At 37.9% G+C, this 23214-nt stretch overlaps 1 protein-coding gene across 9 annotated transcripts in view; it reads right to left on the bottom strand.

The window, feature by feature from the left end:
• The window catches only part of COL14A1 (collagen type XIV alpha 1 chain), a 267475-nt gene that overhangs the window by 58351 nt on the left and 185910 nt on the right, over positions 1-23214 (bottom strand). For 8 of the 9 annotated variants that reach the window (XM_059995120.1, XM_059995114.1, XM_059995119.1 and 5 more), the window contains 5 exons: positions 21512-21654; positions 17173-17282; positions 14860-15018; positions 7930-8007; positions 5157-5243 (listed from right to left, as the gene is read on the bottom strand). In XM_059995120.1, coding sequence (XP_059851103.1) covers positions 5157-5243; positions 7930-8007; positions 14860-15018; positions 17173-17282; positions 21512-21654 — 577 coding nt within the window. Of the gene's footprint in view, positions 1-5156; positions 5244-7929; positions 8008-14859; positions 15019-17172; positions 17283-21249; positions 21297-21511; positions 21655-23214 lie in introns of those variants that run through there. The other variant, XM_059995123.1, reaches the window with a different exon arrangement.

Raw genomic sequence — 23214 nt, 5'->3', positions numbered from 1 at the left:
ATAGTAGATGGAAAAACATATATATACTTAAGTATATAAGTATTATATAATATTTAGTAAGTATATAAGTATTCTTATATACTTACTAAGAATATAAGATAAACCTAAAAATATGCTATAAATAATGTTGGTAAATTTAGCTAGATTTTGTTCCTAGTGAAGTCTGTGAGCAATTGGTTTGCTCTTTGTTAAAAAGGGGCATGGGTAAGTATTAGAAGGGTCATATGGGCACCAGTCTGAGAATATTGCTTTCACTTGAGCAGAAGGATGAAAAGATCATTGAAAATGGAATAGCTTTCTCACTATGTGAGTCCAGTTGATTTCCTGCTATGTCTATGACTACTGAAAATCATTTTGTGTACCATCAGCAAAACACTTGCATCACTTGGGAAAAGACTGGATCAGGTGATAGCTAAGGCTTCTTCCAGTTTAGCAATTAAATTCACTCCCCCGCTCCCATCAATATTAGTTGGTTGCTTACCTTCCAGACTTTTAAAATACAATTAAAAAATTGTGTTTTATGTATGTGTATCTATAGAAAATATTACCTATTATTAGTGTTTTTGTGGCATTCTTTGATATATATAGATTGCATATGTGATATAACACTTTACATATATTTTTGAGTTAATATGTTTTTCCATAACATGACTAACTTATTCTAAATGAGTTGCATAGTTATCTGTACAATGGATAGTTTGTTTAACCATTCTTTCGTTATTGGAAATGGAGGAGTTTTGCCCACAATTTGTTGCTGTCTAAACGATACTACAATTAACATCCTCATACATGCCCTGAGTACAAACTTTAAGATTTAAGTACAAATGTTAATATTTAACATATCATCAAGTAGAATTTTCAATGAAATTTAATGGATAGGCAGATATATTGCTAAACTGTGCTCCAAAAAAACTGTGCCAATTTATTCATCTGTTAGGAGTTTGAGGGTCTCTGCTTCTCTAAACCTTATTAGCACTTGATATTGTTAAACTGCATTTTTATGAACCTGACTCGTAAAAACAATACCTTACTCCTATTTTAATTTTTATTTCCCTTAAAACTACTGTGATTGAGCATCTTTTCATAACATTTGTCCATTTACATTTTATTTCAATACAACTAACAATTTATATACTTCACCCAGTTTTCTATTGGGTTACAAGTCTTTTTCTCTGTAATGTACAGAATTCTTCATATGTTTGGATGCTACATCTTTAACTGTTATAGATGATGCAAATGTTTTTCCCAACTGTGGCAGACACTGTTGGTTGACTATCAAAGAGTCTTCTCTGACTCCTTTCATTTTTCCAGCTATAAAGACAGAGATTTGCTTGCTCAGCCTCCTTTGAAACCAGGAATGGTCATGTTAACTGGTTTGCGCCAATTTGATCAAGAAGCCGCAAGCCTAAGAAAAGCATATTTGGAAACTGGAACAAGCTTGGGTCTTGATAAAGTTGCTGAGCGCCATATTTGCTTGGGATCATCTACCTTTAGGTCTTTTGTTGAGCAAACAATAAATGTCCAAATGCCCCAATGATTTACACCACTGTGTTAGTCAAATTTTCTGTTTCTTGCAACAAGCCCAATGCATCCCAATTAACATACCCATTCTGGCACACCTCTTTAATTTTGTTTGCTCATCTTAAATGATTGTTTTTTTTGTTTTGTTGCGGTATGCGGGCCTCTCCCTGTTGTGCGGCCATGGCTCACGAGCCCAGCCGCTCCGCGCGCATGTGGGATCCTCCAGGACCGGGGCACGAACCCGCGTGCCCTGCATCGGCAGGCGGACTCTCAACCACTGCGTCACCAGGGAAGCCCCAAATGATTGGTTTTTAACTGAAGGTTTTGTCCAAATGTGGCAATTTGGCTCACAGATATCCACACACGATGTACCATGTCTATAAATCCAGGAACCTTTTTATACTTATTTTCCACCTTACCCCTAAACCTTATCATGGAGTAGATGACAAGAATCCAACAAATGTTTGTGGATATAAACTTCTATCCTTTTAATAAGAAAGGGTTAGTCTAGGCAAAAGAAATATGGTTCTTTCACCCATGGCTTCCTATGGCTTTTCTAGAGTTTTATTGGCACGTAATACCACTGTGTAAATTCTTGAGTGAGAAAATAATCACGACTATGTTAAATCATCAGACGGGGTTTATTGCATATTGTTTGGGATACTATTTCTTCAATGGTTTATTATACTTTAAATATTTGAAAATGTCAGTAGCTTTTCTGTTTTACCTCTCTTTCTCTCCAAGTCAGAACTCAACCCTTCTCTTTCACTTCTCTGCTGCTTTTTTTCTCATTATGAAGTTTGACTCTTAGGTCATATGTAAATATTTTGTAACTTGTTCCAGCAGCACTGCAGATGAAAAAACTTGATAACCCTCCAGCTAAAAAAGCTTATTAATGCTACTTAAAATAAAATAAACATTATTCTAATTAAGAGAACTGAAACCTTAAATACCAGGAATGAAGAAGAAACAAAACACCAGAGCAGCAGGCACGTACACTGAGGCTGCCTTGGGGGAGGAAGGGGAAGATGCTTGTGGGTTTGCTGGAAAATGTGTATTTTATAGCCCACACAAGGCAAGGAAATGTGAACTGGGACCTATGAGAAGTGGAGGAAGCATAGAATATGAAACATCCTTTAAAGCTGAGGAACTTGAAAGGCTGCCCTCTGAATGAGCTAGAACAACAACACGAAGTCTCAGTAGCAGGTGGAGGATCAAGATGTTTTTTCCACTTTAGCTATGGGAGGGGTAGTAAATGCCTCCACTAAGAAATATTACCCAGGGGCTTCCCTGGTGGCGCAGTGGTTGAGAGTCCACCTGCCGATGCAGAGGACGCGGGTTCGTGCCCTAGTCGGGGAAGATCCCACATGCCGCGGAGTGGCTGCGCCCGTGAGCCGTGGCCGCTGAGCCTGCGCGTCTGGAGCCTGTGCTCCGCAACGGGAGAGGCCACAACGGTGAGAGGCCCACGTACCAAGAAAAAAAAAAAAGAACACGGCCACAGTTTTACAGTCATCATAAGTGAAAGCTCTCACACCTGGCAACATCAGACAGTGCTGGTGAGAGGCAGGGCAACTAGACCTCTCATACAGAGTGTGTGGGAGAGGATATTGGCACCACCACCTTGAAGAGTAATTTGGGGTTTTTTCGTGAAGTTGAACATGCACCTTCTTTTTTCTCCAACAAATCTAATTCTAAGTGTTATTGCAAGAGCACTTACTCAAGCTTGCAAAGAGACATACAAAGGACATTCACTGTAATGATACTGTAGTAGGAAAATACTGCACAGTAATGGGTCAATAAACTCTTGTTTATATACTGGAATTCCTTACAGAAGGTACAACGGATAAACTAAACAATGTGATTAACCTTGATAAAGTTCAAAGACATACTTTGGGATGAAAAAAAGCAAGCCACACACAGTCGAAAATAAATCTTTGTTTTCAATTCCCAGATTAAACTAAAGACAACTCCTTACATCTGATCAATGGGTTATAATACACAAAATACGTTTATACATATTTTTCTGTGTATTCCTCACAATACCAGTTCAAGAGGTGGGTGTTGTTTATACATGAGGAAATGGAGGTTCACAGTGGCTCCATGTATTACCTAGTCTTATTTAAATTTAATGCTTTTACCATTAACTCCACATTTGCTTCTTTGGGATAAAGAGTCTTTTGTTAAAAAAAAAAAGTATCAATATTCGGGTCTACGGCCAGAGCTTGAAAGAGTGTTCTATGTGCCAAAGATAAAGGAGAGACTGATGGGATATATTCCAGATACATTCAGCAGGTTCTCTTCCTTTTTGTTCAGTTCGGTAAGTGCGCTACACAAATGAAGACAAACTATGTTGGTGGGGCCGACCTGGAGCAAATGTCCATGCTGCACGCCAGCTGTCAGCGAGGGGTATCTACGCATGCGTGCTGACCGCACCGGTTGCCAACAGCAAGTCACGTGTAAGCACAGGTCCGCCTCAGAACATTCCTCCTGCAAGGTCTGGATTTCATGTGCTCCTGCATCTTCTCCCTGTTTTCTTTGTCTTTCTGCCTTGATCTATTTGCCACTTCCTAACCAAAGACCAGCTATATCATACTTATCTTAAAGAAACGCTGATAACCCCAGGTTAGCAGGTTAGACATAAGTATTTAGACTTATTACAAAAGATCTATCACAGTCAATTCAAAGACCCAGAGAGTGTAATTATATATATTTTTTAGAAATATTTTCTTGCCTATTGGGTGTAAGATAGACTCAAGGATATATTGTACAACGCAGGGAATATAGCCAATATTTTATAATAACTGTAAATGGAAAGTAACCTTTAAAATAGTATAAAAAAATTTTTAAAGACCTATTTGTAGAGATATATAGACAGTTACCAACCTATGCTAAGAATTTTTAAATGTATTCTTTGAGTGAAATATGATATAAATTAGCATGATTTTGCAAATTAACATCAACACCAACAATAAAAACCCTTCCTTTTGTAGTATTTGACCAAATGAGAAAAGGTTATGTTTACTTTTTACATGTATGTTTACATGTATGAATCTATATATATATATATAATGTTTATAAGAAAAAAATGTTTTCTTTCTCTCTCTCTTTCCCTCTCTCTCTCCTTTCTTCTCTTCCTCTCCCCTTTCCTTCCTCTCCCCTTTCCCCGCCCCCTTCTTTCCTGTATGAAGTTCCAGTCAGTAATGGAGAACTTCATGCTCACATGGGATACTTTTCCCAGTGATTTTGAAAAACCTCCCTTCACTATCAATGTTGATATAGAATGGGCAGAGGGAATGTATCCAAATCTTACAGCAACAAGCAGGGGGCCAATGTTGGAAACATTCACACTGAAAATAAGCCACAGGACTTCAAAGGGAAGATTCTGAATAGATAGCACTGTGAGACACAGTGTGCTGCAGCAGTTAAGAGCATCATCTATAGGAGTCACGGAGACCTGGATTTGAAGAGCAGCTCCTCCAAGCTGTGTTCTCTAGGCAAGTTACTTGACCTCTCTGTGCTTCCTTGTAGGATTAAGTGAGTAAGTATTTAGCACAGTGATGGGCACAGACACGCAACAAGTGATAGTTATAAATATTATTGAAGAACAATTTAAGTTCAAACTAGGCAATACTTACCGGTGGGCCTGCTGGTCCCAGAGCCCCTTTATTGATTTCAGAACAGGAGCAGGAATGTGGAAGCTCTGGGCAGGTCTCTTCATCCCTCTGAGGAGAAAAAGAAATAGCATAACTATTAACAAGATGGTCTATACAAATGGCTTTATGGACTCAAAGAAAACACTTTAAGACACTTCAAAAAAATTAGTAAGTGAGCATTAGTCTAGAAAGGCAGAGAATATTCTCTTCTGACCACAAAATCTTTTCTTGAAAGAAACAATGAATGGCTCTCTAGATCATCATTATTATCAAAGGATGTTGATAAAACGAGCTTGGGAATCCAGGTGAAGAAAGAAAGGCAGAAGTGGGTGCGGAAAAAAAAAATTCTGGTTACTATTTAATTTAAGTACTCTATGGACTAAAGGTCCTGAACACTTCCTTTGTGTTACAACATTTTTTTCCATTTCAAAGGATAAAAGAAAACTTGTTGGAATGGTCCGTCAAAACAACTGCATCTACACTAAAACAAAGAAACAAAAGAAAACAAAAACAGTGCTTAAACACATCATCCCTGTAACAATTTTAACTACTGCTCACCTTCTGTGACTGAAAGTAAGAAAACATCACAGCATCAATCTAAAGCTTTGGGATAGGAGGTCATTTCCTCTTGGAGAATTTTGCTGCCAGGTAACACTACAAGATAGATGATGAATACCAGGCTGAATGTATCTGAATGAGTTACTGGAGCGTAAACCAAGACAGAGCACTTGCTAAGGGCTATTGAATGATTTGTGAATGTCACATTTGGAGTAGCAGCTAAAAAGAAGTCTTCCCTGGGATAAGAAACTACAGAACTTTGAAGGGTTCATCTGTCCCTTTGGATAGAGAGAAAGTGAGCTTCATTTTCTAAGACCTTGGGGAAATGTAACGTTAGAGCTGAATAGAGCACAGATGATAATTAAATTATCAAGATGAAAATGACCTCAGTCTCTGAAATATTCACAGCAGAAACCCAAAAATTTTGAGCAAAGAGCCTTTATATGCTTCTCGCTAAATATTGGACGATAGTTAAAAGTTTCAGCTCATTACAGGATAAAAACCCTGCTAACATATCTGGCCTGATATCTTGGGCAGCTTGAGTGAAATACAAACTTAAGTATCCTGAAAGATCCCCCCACATTAGGCTGACAGCAGACCTCCTATGACCACAGACTCGGGAATGGTTTCGCCATGGCTGTTGACTGTGTCTCCATCCATGTATTTCTACCACGGGATTTACACATCTTCAGTGATAGAAATGAAAAAGAAAGTTTTGAGAAGGGCTGGGTCCTTCCTAGGAGATGTGGTGATCACATTTTCCATAAGATTCTGAGTGTTTCCCTTTACAGTTTCCAATCCACCTGCCCGTAAGCATAACATCACAGTGTCTCTGATGTAATTCCTCACCACAGTTTAATGGAAACTTATTTTGATGAAAAAAAAAGTTATTTCCTTCTTAAACATAGTCACCATGAATTTACTGCCTGCAACAGATGATGTGATCTCGTGTAAGGTCTTAAAAAAAGCAAATCTTTTAGACTTGATAAAGTCTTCCCCATGCCCATTCTCCCAGTTGAATTCTTAAGATACGATGCCTGTCCAACCATAACAGGGTCAACATTTCAGCTCACTGGTCCTAAAGATCCTTAATTATGAACAATCTGTCTTTATATATACAGGTACCCCCTCCCTGTGAATTACACTTGGTATTAATAATGAGGAAAAGTTATTTTTCTAGCAGCCTTGCATAGGTTATATAGATCATGACCATGATTCCCAAACTGTGTGGAAAGATGGCCTGGGGCAGTACAGCAAACTCACAGGGGCACTCTGAGTGTTTAAAAGAATTAAGAGAAACAGCAATATTCGGCACCCATTGGACTTCGTATGAATAACTAGCTCAAGGGAGTTCACAGCTTCAACACTAGATTTTTGATGTCATATATTTGCAAATCTGGTTTTTCAGCAGTAGCTATGAAGGAAAGCAAGTACCATGGGGAAAATCAATGTGGAAAAAGAAGTGAGAATGGTGATGTCTGATCAGATTCCAAGACATGAGAAATAGTGCATTCTCCACAGGCACACACATCCCATTAGTAAGTAGTTGTGGTTATTTAAAACTAAGTTTGGGCTTCCCTGGTGGTGCAGTGGTTGAGAGTCCGCCTGCCGATGCAGGGGACACGGGTTTGTGCCCCGGTCCAGGAAGATCCCACATGCTGCGGAGCGGCTGGGCCCGTGAGCCATGGCCACTGAGCCTGCGCGTCTGGAGCCTGTGCTCCACAACGGGAGGGCCCGCATACCGCAAAAAAAAAAAAAAAAAAGTTCATCATTTAAAATTTTCGATTTATGTTTATCATTTTTTCATACAGCTACTGAGTTGTTAGGATGTAAAGACTTATGAAGATGTTTGGACCTAATGACCTTATGTATGGAATTGTTAGGTATTTCTTTGGGCTCAGGGGTGCCATGAAAAACATTATTGTGACACCAAAGGCTTCAGTGAACCTGAAATTTGGGAACATCCGGACTCTGTAGAAGGCACTCTGTGGAGCTGTGTCGCTCCCCACCGCGTGTGTCCTGCTGATTTCAGACACACCTCCTTCTTAATCTCTTTCTAATTTTCATCATCATCATCACAAAGAATTATCTGTGACATGAGTTTTGTGAAACAGCATTTCATTTTCAGGGAAAATTAAATATAACTTTAGAAAACTTCGGTAAAGAACAGACCAAATAACGAAAGAAGAATTCTTACCAGGCCAGGAAGTTCACAGCATTTGTCTTTACTGGCCCATGATGTGGAACAAATAATATCAAACATCTGTAACTGGAACTTCAATTTAAAAAGAAAATTGTCATTCAATAAAAGATATATAGATACATTGTGTTTATAATTGTAATGATTTCATAGTATGTATTACATAATAGAACACCAATACATTTATAACATAATATTACAGTGAATAAATTAAAGTCTAATAATATCAATCTTTGTTCCTCAAACATACAGTGATTTAAGATTTTTGTCAGTAGTTACTCCATCCATCTAAACCCCCTTATTTAGCACAATTCCTCCTTCCGTCTCTACCTAAAAAAGCTTAGTGCCTCTGTTGAAATCCTCCCTGTCCTGTCCATCACAGTTACTCCAAGTGCCTCTGTAATCCCACAATGCTCCATACATCTTTTATAGTATATGTCCCACCATACAGTACAATTATTTATATTTTCTTCTCCTCAGACTGGGAGGTCATCAAAGAACATAGAACCACTTATTCATCTTTGTGCCCCCTATCATAACATGTGGCATGTAGAGAATTCCCTGGTGGTCCAATGGTTAGGACTCCATGCTTCCACTGCAGGGGGCATGGGTTCTATCCCTGGTCGGGGAACTAAGATTCCACATGTCATGCCGTGTGGCCAAAAAAACAAAAACAAAAACTTGTGAAAACATGTGGCATGTAGTAGGTATTCATGATGAAGACTTGTTGAATTAATTCTGACTTTCATCATTCATGCATATATTTGGTATATATATATACCATATACCATGATATATATATATATATATATATCATATATATATACCATATAGTATTTGCATATACTTTTTTTTAGTGCATAATGCAAGACAGATACCATGTAGACCTCCTTTAGGATATGAAAATGAACAAAACCAGAGTTCTGCCCTCAACGAATTTATAGGGAGTAAGAGACAGACACATAAATACTGTTTACAATGCGGTGTCATGACAGGCTCTCATATGGTGTTGTGAGAATCTGTGCTAAGCGTATTTTTATTTAAGGCATCGATCACACCATAAATATTTAGACAGTCTTGTTCTACTCATTTATGTTGACAACAAGTTAATGTATATTTTGAAACATTTAGAAACATCATTATAATATCATTAAGGGCTCACACTAGCTTCATGATGTGACCATTTCTAATACTATATTTCTTCCTATATTATTTTCAAATATCGAATATCATCATGAGTTTGGTATTAATAGATACACACTACTATATATAAAATGAACAACAAGGATCTACTGTATAGCACAGGGAACTGTATTCAGTATCTTATAATAACCTATAATGGAAAAGAATCTGAAAAAGAATAAACATTCTCTATCTAGCTATCTAGCTATCTATAACTGAATCACTTTGCTGTATGCCTGAAACTAACACAACATTGTAAATCAACCATACTTCCATTTAAAAAAACAAAAAAGAAAAATGTATCATCAATTACAGAGCTAGGAGAAGGATGAAATTCTTTGCATTTTAAATCTGTAACTTTCCTTCAGCAAGTGGTGTTTTCAGCAAAAGCTGGAAACTCTTGGTGCCGTATTTTCTCTCATCCCTGTCAAGGGTCCCCTGGCTGAAGATGAGAATACTCAAGTAGTTGGTATGACCGAAATAGGTTACTAACAATGCTTCCAGCATCACAAAAGAGCCTGCCCTATCTCACAGTAAAGAAAATGAAGTCAGGCTTTCTCTTGTTATACCCAGGAAGAATTGTGCCTTGCTGCAAACATCCTTCCCTAAGTGAGTTTTGCAAGATTCATAAAATGACACAAATTTTGAAAGCAGATGCATAAATCAAGACATCCTGTTTTCTTTTTTCAATATAAAGCTATTGTGTTATTTGAAGAAATAGTGCATGATTCACTATTCTTTTTTTTTCTGTATTAAAAAAATTTTTTTTCCCAAAGGGCATGATATTTAAGTCTGCTCAGGGAAACCATACAACAAAATTATGACCATTAAAAAATTAGGTTTTTAAAATTAAAGCATTTTTAAAGAACACGGCTGCTGATTTTCATAAACAACAATAGCAACAAAGATATTTCAAGGAGCATAGAGATTAGGAGGCTATGGAGCTAGGCTGCCTGGGTATAATCCACTCACAAGCTAAGTCACTTGAAACAAATTAATGTGTTGGAGTCTCAATTTTCCTTACCTATAAAATTAGGATAATAATAGTAGCTATTCATTAGAGTAATAATAGTAGCCATAACAATAAAATGAACTCATAAAGGGAAATATTCAGAACAGTTCCCAGAATACAGTTATAAATAATAAATATTTTTTCTTTTTTAATTATTTTTTAATAAATATTATTTTAATGTAACATGCACAAAAGCCCTTTTATAATGATCTTTAAGCTGTAGCAGTTTATAATACAGAGGCCAAAATGGTAGAATGAAAATGAAAGTGATGCAGTATTGTGAGCAGAAATATAACAGTAGTTTGTGTCCCCAATAATCAACGTTTTGGTTGAGAAAAGTCTTAGCAAATAACAATAGCAGCAAACACTTGTTGAAAAACTTACTATGTGCCAGGCATTACCCTAAGGACTTTGCTTATATCATTTAATCTTTCAATCACCACTATGAGGTGTGATAATAGTAATGTCAACCCCATTCTGTAAACTAGGACTTGGGACGAAAAAGCCAAAGTAATTTAAGCACATGTTGAAAGCTGAATTCTGGCTGGGATTTGAACAGCACACCTCATTTTCTTGTGGTTTATTCTGCAGTAAACAGATCATTAGTCTAATGTTTAAAATGTAGATACCCCAGCCTAACTTGACAATGCCATTTGTCTGGGGACATTTATTAAATGGGTCCCATTATGACAGCATTAGATAGATTCAGTCAATTCTGTAAGTCATTCATCCATTAAGAAATTTTCCATTTCTGAATAGAGCCCTCAGTGTGAACACATTTTAGTGAATGGAAAGATTTATTTAAAGCAAAGTCTTTTTATTAGTCCCAGGATATACCAGGCTTTCTTGAAGTTTTTCGAATTCACTGCCCAATCACCTATAACAGTATAATGTCTCCATACAAACCTTTGGCTAAAATTCCCCTACCCTATTGAGTCACTGAGATTCTTATGAGTTCATTTTATTTATTCAAGAGGTCAAATATCTACTAAATGCTGAATGAGGCTGATACTATCATTTGAAGAATGCTTGTGGGCTGTCTTTTCTTTTTCAAGTTAGATGAAGTCAGCAGCCTTTTTTGTGTGAGTACAACAAATTTATTCATAATTGTTTTGCATTCGTAATAGTTTAGATTCCTCAGCCTTTATTTAGAGACTTCTTTTCCAAGGCACATTTCTGGGGATTGTTCTTTAAAAATCTGGCTTTTATTCCAGAAGCAATTACACACACATTGATACAAATCATGGAGGAAACATTACAGAGATGACATGTCCAAAGATCTTATATTTGAGTGCCTCAAAGTGCAAGACAATGTGGTTCAAAATAAATCATACTTCAAGTGACTAAGAGGCAGCCCCTTTTCACTTCTGCAACTTTTTCCCTTTGTAACTGACTGAACATTATGAAAAAAAATATCTGGCCAAATAAAAAACAAGTACCCTCCCACTTTCACTTTTTATAATCTCTTTCAAGGGAATACTTAGACAATTACAAACACTTTTTCATTCCTGGACATTTTTGTTTGGGTGTAGCACAAAAGGCAAGTCATTTGGGGTCAGATGTTAGCATGAAAATAAGATTAAAATATTTCTTGGCAGTTGAGTCATTGTGATCTGTGAATGGAAATTAAAATGTACCCCTGGCTCAACTTTCCACTCAGTACCAGTTTTCATCTGTTGATTTTTTTCCTAGTATAACATTTTTAAGCTTATAATTTGAAGTCAAGCTGTACCTGAACTTATACAAATATTTAGAGAGCTTTACATTGCCCGAGAACATAGAAGAAAGAGTCCTGAGGACCTAGGCCATGTCCTGCTTTTAAATTGGTGTGTAAATTTGATTGATTCCACCTCCAAACTAAGATTTATTAAGCCTTTATCACTTGTCACCTATTGAACAGGGTGTTTTTACTTGCTCGCCATCAGCTTGCTGAATTTAAGGGAAACCATGATGGTACTATTCAATTAGGAGATGAAAAGGAACAGCTGTTGTAGTTGTTGGTAGTAATGAGAATGTTTAGGTGTAGACATGCTTGGGGGGAACATTTTGATCACGTTTATTTCAAGGCTGTAATTCAAATAATGGTGAGTTTTTGAACCTGCCCGTGAATAGACAAGGCGTATGGTCACTGTTACAGACCAGATTCCCTCCTCTGCCTTAAGTTCTATCATAATCAGTCTGAACCAAGGGAAAAGAGCTCAGAATGGAAATTGGGTAACCACATGCAACTCAGATACAAGCTCATATCTCACTTTCCTCACTTTTGAAAGGGGATTCCTCCCTAACTTATTCAAGTCTCAGTTTCTGCATCTATAAAATGGGGATAACAATAAGTATCTCTTCCTAGGGTTATTGGAGGATTAAATGAGATAATATCAGAAATGTTCACACTGCCTAGTCCATAGCAGGCAATAAATGTTAGCCACTATTATCATTTTAAGGAGTAAAAGATACAATCCAGTGAAAACACAACCATGTCCTTGCAATTTAAAAACACTTGTTTCTAGAGGATCATTGACTAGTCTACTATTGATTCCTACATAAAAGTTTAACTCTAAATAAAATTACTAAAAACTCCATAACATAACTTGTATTTGTCTTTATTTACACATCAGAGGGCCAAATAAATATCAGTTGTATAATTATATAAGTGTTAGATTTGAAAAGGTGGAAAAAAGACACTAACAAACATAATCAATGCCAGAAGCTCAAATTTTTTCTTGAATTATCTCTGATTGGCAGCATGATAATTTCATTAGGTATCAGAAAAGGTAGAAGAAACTTCTCAGGAAAAAGAAGATTGGAAAGGAGAAGCACAGTTGTTAAGTTTCTTCCCATGTGTGTTTTGACGGCTAAATTAAACCTGCCTATTAGTTTAGTCCCACTAGGGACTTTTGCTGCATGTAAAATCTTGCATTGCTGAACGCAAGTTGTTTTCATTATGAATATGAGTAATTTCAATAAAGTAGTTACTATATCCCTAAATCCATTCATCTCTCCTCCACTCAACTTTGGTTTAAAAAATCTGTAGTCTTAAAGACTGATAAAGTGAGTTCTTCCATCACTTGACAGTTTTTGAATCATTGCTGAATTTGCCAGGGAATGCTTACCTATAAACTACTCATCCCTCTTAGATGATAATTACCCCTCCTGGAATGACCCAAAACGTGTACATTACACATTCCCTTTTGCATATGTATATCAAGATTATATTAGCAATGTATGATTTCTAAATTGAGAATTGAAGACTGAAGCTTCTCTCTTGCCTTGCCCTGAAACAGTTAAGTAATAAACCAAAAAAGCAAGTGAGTTTTCAATCACATTCTTGAGATCTACTCTAATATCATCCATTTCAACATAATCAAATTCCTCAATAAGTGGGTAGACTAAAAATCTATTTAGTAATCCTTTGTAGACTTCTAGATTCTAGCAAAAGCTACAACTTTTTTCCTACTAGGCTTACAAAGAACTCTTTAATGATTGACTTCTATAAATTCCCCTTTGTCTCCTACTGGGTAGAAGTTACCACAGAGGGTGCTCTGTTTAATTGATTTTCTGTCATGGTCAAAAGTAAAGATTTATCACCAGTAGACCTGACACCTACAGTCATTTTTGCTTTCAGAAATAAATTCTTTAATATTTAATTCATCACACAACTGGAGTAAAATTACTATGTAGAGTGTCATTTGAAATACAATTAATTTGTAACTGTGATTATAAAACTGTAGTTGTAAAGTATGAATTATAATTAGGAGATGGTATGATATATATTAGTGGACTGTTGTCAATACCACACATGGAATACTATACATGCAAAACATTTTAAGAAAAGACATGATACAATTCAAATAGATGACTTCCTATTTGCTGGCTAGTTCTACAGATCTCTGAAAGCATAAGACAATAAGAGTGAATAATAATTAACCTGATTATTCTGCTACACAGAAGAGAAGTGTAGATTTGAATATTTGGAATTGCTTACAAGAATAAAATTCCCTCCAGGCTAATTGGTTCTAATTATAGAATGACTCAAATTAGAGAAGTTGCTAATTAGCTGTGAATGTGTGGTGTGAAAACAAAAGCTTGTGTACACTGCTCTTTTTTGCGGGTAGTGACTGAAGGGAATGTGATTTCTTTGTCAATTCTAAGTCTCCTCGTCTAAAACTCCATGTTGTATGATGAAAAATATATCTTAGAATGATTTGTTATTTAAATAACTATTAACAATTAAAGGGTTAATTTTACATTAGCAATAGCAAGAATCTAGTTTTAAAATGCCCAAATCTAACTCAAATGAGAGACTTATGTCAATTTACTGTGTATAATAATAACATTTTATTCGGATTTGTATCTGCTTATATAAATGAGTTTCATTTACAGTTTTGATTCTCATTAACAAACCATTTATGCCACACTATTTTATTTGAATTTTAAAATATGAATATTTTACTATTTGAATTTTAAAATCCATTTAGAAAACAAACTAGTCTAATTCTCGGAGCATTCTCCTTATAATACAGCAGAAGCATATTGCCAGAGCTTTGAACGTTCATGTTTTAATTCATCTGAAGAGGCCATTATCTACTTGTTTATCCATTCATCAATCCATCATTCATCCAGCCCTCCCTCCATCCATCCCTTTACCAAATATTTCCCCTGGAAGATAGATAATTATATTTCAAGAGGATTTTTTTCTTTAACAATAACACAGATTCACTTATTTATCCACTTACTGGGGCAGAGTTTCCATTTGGTCCTCTTGATCTAACCATTCTCCCTAGGACTTCAACACCATCTAATGTGATATTAGACGATGCATTTACTGCCTTCTCACCCACTTGCTTGCAGTCAATAACCACTTTGGCCAAAGTCTTGCTGATAACAACATGCAGCTGATAAAAGTAAAGATGTTTTAGAAGGTAAGAAGCAGGAGAAAATATCAACCAAACTTACATAATTGCATGACCCCTCACCAAAAAGTATGGAAGAGAAAAGAAGGAATTCTGTCACTATGTGTTTTGCTTAAGGAAAAAGGTTCTACTTTTACCATTTCCATGCTTGTCCCACATTCAGGTACCATCTCTATGTTGTTGTGTTTTTTTAAACACTAAGGAAATCTCACAAGCTTTTCATTTCCCCTGTAATATTTCTTGGCTACTTTGTGACTGACTCTGCCTAACCAAGAAAAGAATCATGTCTAGAGGAAGTTGGTAAATAAATGACAATAATTCCAAAGAAATGCTAATGGGACTATTTTGAACCATGAAGTAATAAATCATCTGCATCTCACGTGTTTTTAAGATACCTGTACTTCTGGTTGCACAGTCCGATTAAACCAGAAAAAAAAAAAAACCATTTTTATGCAACTTTTCTTAGGCAAAAAAGAGTCAGACTTTTGTTATGCAATTGTTCTTATACAGTTATGGTATTCAAAACCCCAGAAAGTAGCAAAGTTGTGTAGATTAGATAGATCTGCCCACATTCTACATCAGGAGACAGAGGCAAGATGAAGACTGCTTTGCAACACCGCTTCCCTCCCTCTGACAGTGCAAGAAGGGCACGGTTAAGAGGCAAAGCTTTTTGCAGTACCACTTAGTAAACCCTCTGCTCTCCGGCACTCTTGGTGTTGCATTCCTTAACAGCCCAGAGATCAGCGGGCTTATTCACTAAACACAAAGGAAACGGTAAAGTTTGGAAGGAAGCATGTCTACTCCAGTGATCACCAAAACAAAGTGTTTCAGAGATGTGAAATGTGAATGAACAGAGTTCTGTCACAAGCGCCAGGTTAAAATAAGAACAACTGAAGTCAGGTTTTACCAGCTTCCTCCGGGTAACTTATATAATGGCAGTGATGGGTGGTCTGTATGTGTGTGTGTATATATATATATGTCTCAGTGCAACCTGTCTACATATTTCAACATGATTTGGCTGCTGGTATTTATCTATATTGGTGGCCAGGTAGACCAGCAATCCTTCCTACATCATACATAATGTAGTGAACTAACAACTCTCTGCTAAATAATACAGTATCTTCTACTACATGGTTCCTCAAAGTAAGAACCTGGACCACTTCTGTGGTAAGGCACCAAAATTCGCCATCTCAAAATGTCTCTTTGGTATGTGGATTGTCTCAAGCTGAAAACAATCAAGGCCCAAAAGACTCAGGAAGAAACTTTGACCTTCCTTCTAACTGCCTAAAAGGATTCAGACAGAAGTCCAGTTCCCAGAACAGACCTATCACCAGAGACATCTGCAAAGAATACAGGCTAGGTATGGTGGGGGAAAATCTGTGTCCCATTGTCTCTGCAGGCCCAGCAAATATTTATTTACCAAACATTTGCTTTTCCATCTCCATGTGAATTACCTTCCTTCCCTTTGAAGTCCCAAACTACCACCCCCAAAATCCTCTTTTGTCTTTAGCTGAAGAAGGTGAAGCTTTCGGCTATTTTGGTGAGATACTCAGTTTTTCCTGGGTCTCTCCCATGTATACATGTTATTAAACTTTTGTTTGAGTTTTTCCCGTTAATCCGTCTCATGTCAATTTAATTCTTAGGCCAGCTAGAGGAACCTAGAAGGATAGAGGAAAATATCTTCCTTCCGACACTATCAACATCCCCTGCGGTACTGGATAAAAATGTACATTTTAGGGCTTCCCTGGTGGCGCAGTGGTTGAGAGTCCGCCTGCCGATGCAGGGGACACGGGTTCATGCCCCAGTCCGGGAAGATCCCACATGCCGCGGAGCGGCTGGGCCCGTGAGCCATGGCCGCTGAGCCTGCGTGTCCGGAGCCTGTGCTCCGCAACGGGAGAGGGCACAACGGTGAGAGGCCCGCGTACAGCAAAAAAAAAAAAAAGAGTACATTTTAGAGACCCATCCCAGAACTGCCAAATCAGAAGGTCAGGGCATTGTTCACAAGCCCCACAGGTAATTCTTACTTCAGGTGAAGTATGAGATCGAAAGCTCTATGGATTTTTTGTTTTACTATCTTCTGTTTCTTTGCCCACAGCAAATAGAATAAAGAATATACGTATACAAGGCATTACTCACCTTGTGAAAGCTTCCATAGAAAATTTTCCTAATTTCAGGTCCTTCAAAAGTAACAGTTTGAAAATCCCCACTGTAGTCATGGTTGAAATATGTTAGGGTTTTCCCACCATCTAATCAAAGAAAGGAAAAGATAAACATTTGAGAAAGTATTAAAAGGAGTAATATTTTAAAAAGTCAACTCAAAATAATGTAACCTTTGTTTTCAGGCTGTGTTTAGGGCAAAGTGACGAGTAGGTAAGGAAATGACCTATAGTCCTTGGGTTGCCCCAGGCTTTCAACTGGCCAGATTAACTAACTTAACCATGTAGTGTGATGATGAGGCAAGGACCCTGACATATATTGTTCCTCTGTAGTTCCTTGCCTATACTCCCATTCCCACTACCCTTTTGGGAGATGGTTGTCTGACGTTGGAAGTAGAGGCAGACAAAAAGGAAAAATGAAGTTAGTCAAATTGTTGCCAGAGCTGCTCCAGATCTTTGTTCAAAACCCATCAACCGTCTAACCCGCACCTTTGGCAGGAATGCCTGTGCTCAAAAGCTGCCAACCCCCCATCTTTAGCAGGAGTGAACATAAATTTTTAAGTTAAAAGGTCCAGAGGTGGGCTTCCCTGGTGGCGCAGTGGTTGAGAGTCCGCCTGCCGATGCAGGGGACACGGGTTCGTGCCCCAGTCCGGGAAGATCCCACATGCTGCGGAGCGGCTGGGCCCGTGATCCATGGCCGCTGAGCCTGCGCATCCAGAGCCTGTGCTCCGCAACGGGAGAGGCCACGACAGTGAGAGGCCCGCGTACCACCAAAAAAAAAAAAAAAAAAAAGTCCAGAGGTAAGAAAGGAAGGTACAAAAAACACAAAAAAACAGATGGAACCAGCTGGGACCAAGATGATGATGAATCTGACCTCCAACAGACCTTGAGTCCCGTTATACGGTGATTTACTACTTCAGCATGTTACCTACACCTACTTACTGGCAGCCATTAAGGACTAAAAAAGGATAAAAAGGAGGTAGCACACAGCCTCTTGGAAAAAGCCCTGCCCCTTCCCTGATAGACTAATGCATATGCTTCCCCAGCATCAGCCTCACTCCTCCTCCTCTCTTTGTCTTTACTTTTTAAAATTGAATCACCTCACATCAATCAGAATGGCTATCATCAAAAAATCTACAAACAATAAATGCTGGAGAGGGTGTGGAGAAAAGGGAACCCTCTTGCACTGTTGGCAGGAATGTAAATTGATACAGCCACTATGGAGAACAGTATGGAGGTTCCTTAAAAAACTAAAAATAGAACTACCATATGACCCAGCAATCCCACTACTGGGCATATACCCTAAGAAAACCATAATTCAAAAAGAGCCGTGTACCACAATGTTCATTGCATCACTATTTACAATAGCCAGGACACGGAAGCAACCTAAGCGGCCATCGACAGACAAATGGATAACGAAGATGTGGCACATATATACAATGGAATATTACTCAGCCATAAAAAGAAACGAAATTGAGTTATTTGTAGTGAGGTGGATGGACCTAGAGTCTGTCATACAGAATGAAGTAAGTCAGAAAGAGAAAAACAAATACCGTATCCTAACACATATATATGGAATCTAAAAAAAAAAAAAAAAAAGTGGTTCTGAAGAACCTAAGGGCAGGACAGGAATAAAGACGCAGACGACGTAAAGAATGGACTTGAGGACACGGGGAGGGGGAAGGGTACGCTGAGATGAAGTGAGAGTGACATGAAAATATATACACTACCAAATGTAAAATAGATAGCTAGTGGGAAGCAGCCGCATAACACAGGGAGATCAGCTCAGTGCTTTGTGACCACCTGGAGGGGTGGGATAGGGTGGGAGGGAGGGAGACGCAAGAGGGAGGAGATATGGTGATATATGTATATGTATAACGGATTCACTTTGTTATAAAGCAAAAACTAACACACCATTGTAAAGCAATTATACTCCAATAAAGATGTTAAAAAAAAATTTAAATCTCTCTCTTCAGGTGGGTGAGAAGTTGATCTGTGAACTTAGTTTCCACTTTTCCTTTCTTTAGCCACTGAATAAAGCTTGTGCTGTGTCAATCTCGGCTTCGGTTTTGCTATTCACTTACTTAAAACGGAAAGGAAAAAGAACCCTCCCCCTCCAAGGCAGAGAGCATGGGCCAGGCTAGGCCCTGAGCAGGGTTCATACAACTTAATTCGGTAACAAAATCTTAAGAAATAAAAACCAGATTCTTTGCCTTATTTAACCACTGAAACAACCAGTTTTCCCAGGACATGTAACTTACACTGCCCCAAAATAGTGATATTTCAGCATGTCTTTTATTATGAACAAACAAGTTAAAAAAAAAAAAAACCTTCCTATTCTTGAGTACTTCATGTTACAAGGAATATTTTATTACAAAAAGAGAGGAACATTTTTCTCACTAATTCATTCCCCGGTTACAATTAAATTTTTCATTCTGCTTTCTATAGGAGCAAGTAGTATTAATCATTTCAAGAGACTTCTTTGTTTTCGAGTCCTGGTTGGATATAGAGTTAGCAATTTACACCTTTTTAATCTACAGCTTTCCCTTAGTTTCAAAATCAATACAAAATGCTTTCACAATGTTTAGTTGTTGATTTATTTCCATGTACTGAAATGTCCTTTAACAAATACTAGTTGGAAACAGCTTAAAATACTTTTCTTATCCAAATGTTCGAGTTAATACCTAACAATAACCACCAAATTTTCATTCCCAGATTGACTGGGATCCTAAACTAAAAATATATTTAGAAAACTCAGGGACATTAACCAAAAACTTGATAATTCTCTTAAGTGATAATCATTTGTGACATCCAAGAGTAAAGGTTAAGAACTTTCCTTTATTGTTTCCTCCTCAACTTTCCAATCTCCAAACAATGGAATTTCTCATTCACAACTATTCTCTTTTCTTTCTGGACTAACTCTCTAGATGATCTCACATATGCAACTTTCAATTTTATATCTCCGCCCCAGAATTCTTCCCAGAATATGCCGCTGCCAATCTGACATTCTTTTCTAGGATATGAAAGAGGCATTGCAACATTGTGACTTAAAAGAAATATATATTTGTTATTCAGATGACCAAAATATATTTCTCATATATACTTGGTCTTTGTCTAGGGTTCCTGCCTCACAGCCCCTAAAACCGTTGGAATTTCCTGTGGTCAGAACAAAAAAATGTGCCTTTTGTTATGTTAATACAGTGGCTTTTGGAAAGCCCTTAGGTAACCTAAGGATAAGGGCTGGTTGCCTGGAGAACCAGTCATGTGACGAGAGGGTTAGAACTTTCAGTCCCCCTACCCCCTCCAACTTCTATGGAGGGGAGAGGGGGTGGAGACTGAGTTCAATTGCCAATGGCCAGTGAGTTTATCAATCATTCCTATGTAATGAAGCATCCATGAAAACCCAAAAGGATGGAGTTCAGAGAATTTCCAGGTTGGTAAACATATGGAGGTGCCGGGACAGTGGTGCAGGTGGAGAGGGCATGGAAGCTCCCGCCCTCCTTCCCCATGCCTTTCTCCTAAGTTATATCCTTTCATGATAGACTGGTAATCTAGTATGCAAAATGCTTCTCTGAGTTCTGTGAGCCACTCTAGCAAATTAATTGAACCCGAGGAGGAAGTTGTGGGAACCTCTGATTTAGACTGTGGGTCAGAAGTACAGGTAAAACTCTGGACTTTCAGTTGACATCCTGAGCTGGAGCGGGTCATTGGAACCTCCAATGTGTAGCTGGTAGCAGCCTGAGCTTGCCACTGGTGGCTGAAATGGAGGGGGAGGAGGGCAGTCGTATAGGAACAAGCCCTCAACCTGTGGAATCTGATGCTACCTCTGGTACATAGTGTCAGACTGGAGTTGAATTCTCAGATACTCTGCTGGTGTCCAAGAATCGCTTGGTGTTGTGTGGGAGCCTCTCCTCCACCCGCCACGCCCAACACACATGTTGGAATTGGGCCCAGGAACCCAAGAGAGGCATCTTACACTTATCCTATCCATATAGGAAAAATGACTTCTGATTCCACCCCTCGCACTGATCCTCTTCTGCATCAAGTTGCATGCTCTTCCTGCAGTCGGCATGTCTCACCTTGCTCACTACTGAATCCCAGAGCCTGGTGTTGGCAAATGGTAGGAACTCGATGAATATTTGTTGAAAGAATGAGTAGATAAATGAATGAATCAACTATCACATAGTTCATCATTAGTATTTACAAATAGCTTAAAATAAGTGAGTTACTCTACAATACACACAAACCAGGCAACATGACAGGCCACATACGTTACTCATACATGTGTGTGCAAATGTTTTATAAATAAATATACTTACTATCTAAAATGACTCCAACCAATGGGTCAGAATTTTTATTTAAAATCTCCCAAAGAGCAAATGGCTCCTCTGGAGTATCAGGAAGAATCCGGAATAGAAAACTGATTGTATAGTCAGAGGGCAATCCTTCTGGATGTAAATATCTGAAAATAGAAAGAAAATAGTATATTTTATTGTATCCCTCTTTAAGAAGTTATCTATATGGTTATAAAAGCAAATACACTTTCATTATACAAGATGTGAAAAAACAGAAAAGAAGAAAATAACAGATCACCATTACCCCATTCAGAAGTGATCACTCTTTTGGTGCTGTGCATTTCCCTCCAGCCTTTAAAGAACGTCTGTAAGCATTTGTCCAATTTATATAATTTTGCCCCTTTCTTTTCTTAGCACCATTTACTACATATTTCACATTCCTTAAATATTTTTAAGGGCATGATATTTAATATCCGCACAACCTTCTCTTGTTTGGCTATTCCATAATTTATCTTATTAAACATTTAAGTAGTTTCAAGTTTTAGTATTATAAATAATGTTTATCTACAGCCCTTTTATAAAACTTAAGACATTGTCACTTTCTACCACATGTTGCAGTTAGTTGCATTCCTGTCTGTGCTATGTGCCCTGATGTACCATCTAAATCCACCTTTAAGAACTGAGAATCGACTAATCCTGCTTCTGGGAGTGACGTCTGCAGACAGCTCTCTGATACCAGTTCCCTCGGGAATGGCCTCAGCAGATGAGGGGTGCCTCTCCCAAGGTCATGCCAACTTTATTATGGTGCCTCTTTTTAATGACTAGTCTTTGAAGTAATATAAGGACCAGAGCCTCTCATTCCAAAGGAGATAACTCCATTCTAAGAACTGCTGTGTGGGGGTCAACTGAGGCTTCTACTGAAACTGCTTCATAGCTTGACTTCTCTCCTTTGCCCTCTACCCTGCTTCCCTCTGTTCCCTTCCAGAAGAGCACAGCCTCATCGACTCCCCACACACTGATCTCCACCTTCGGATCTGCTTCCTGGGGAACCCAACCTGCTACACCATCTTACCTCTCTAACAGTTAACTGGATCACTTACGTACTTTAAAATTTTTTCCTCAAACAACAGATACAGGCTTTTAGATATATAGGAGACCCATAATATTTATTAATCAAATTGACAGATTGGTGAACAGGTTGGAATTTAGCATAAATGTAAAAGTGAATGTTTGATTTGCATACACTAAATAGGTATGTATTCATTCATTCAATAGTTGTTGAGTGCCTATGATGTACCAGACATGGTAATACGCATTAAGATACATCGGTGAATCAAACTGGCAAGGAACCTTTGTATGAGCACTTGAATTTGAGCAGGGTGAATTATACAGTTTATCAGAAGGTAATAAGTGCTATCAAAAACAACAACAAAAAGCAGCATAATGGGGACTGGGAATGCTAGAATGCATTATTTTGCCATTTTAGTTAAAGTCATCAGCATTGGCTTCACTTAGAAGGTTCATTGAGAAGACTGCATTTGAGCAAAGGTTCACTGAGAAGGTCACACTTGAAGAAAAACTCATAGGAGATGAAGACATCCAGCCAGTGCAAGGATACTAAAGTGGGGTGTGCCTCGTATATTTTGAGAACGGACTAAAAGAAACAAGAGGTAAAGTCAAAGGGGTAATAGCTACCCAGATAATGTAGGGCTCTTTGGCCAATCAAG

Source organism: Delphinus delphis, chromosome 17 (assembly GCF_949987515.2).
Source record: "Delphinus delphis chromosome 17, mDelDel1.2, whole genome shotgun sequence".
Classification (NCBI taxonomy): domain Eukaryota; kingdom Metazoa; phylum Chordata; class Mammalia; order Artiodactyla; family Delphinidae; genus Delphinus; species Delphinus delphis.
This window is presented reverse-complemented; position numbering and strand designations above follow the sequence as displayed.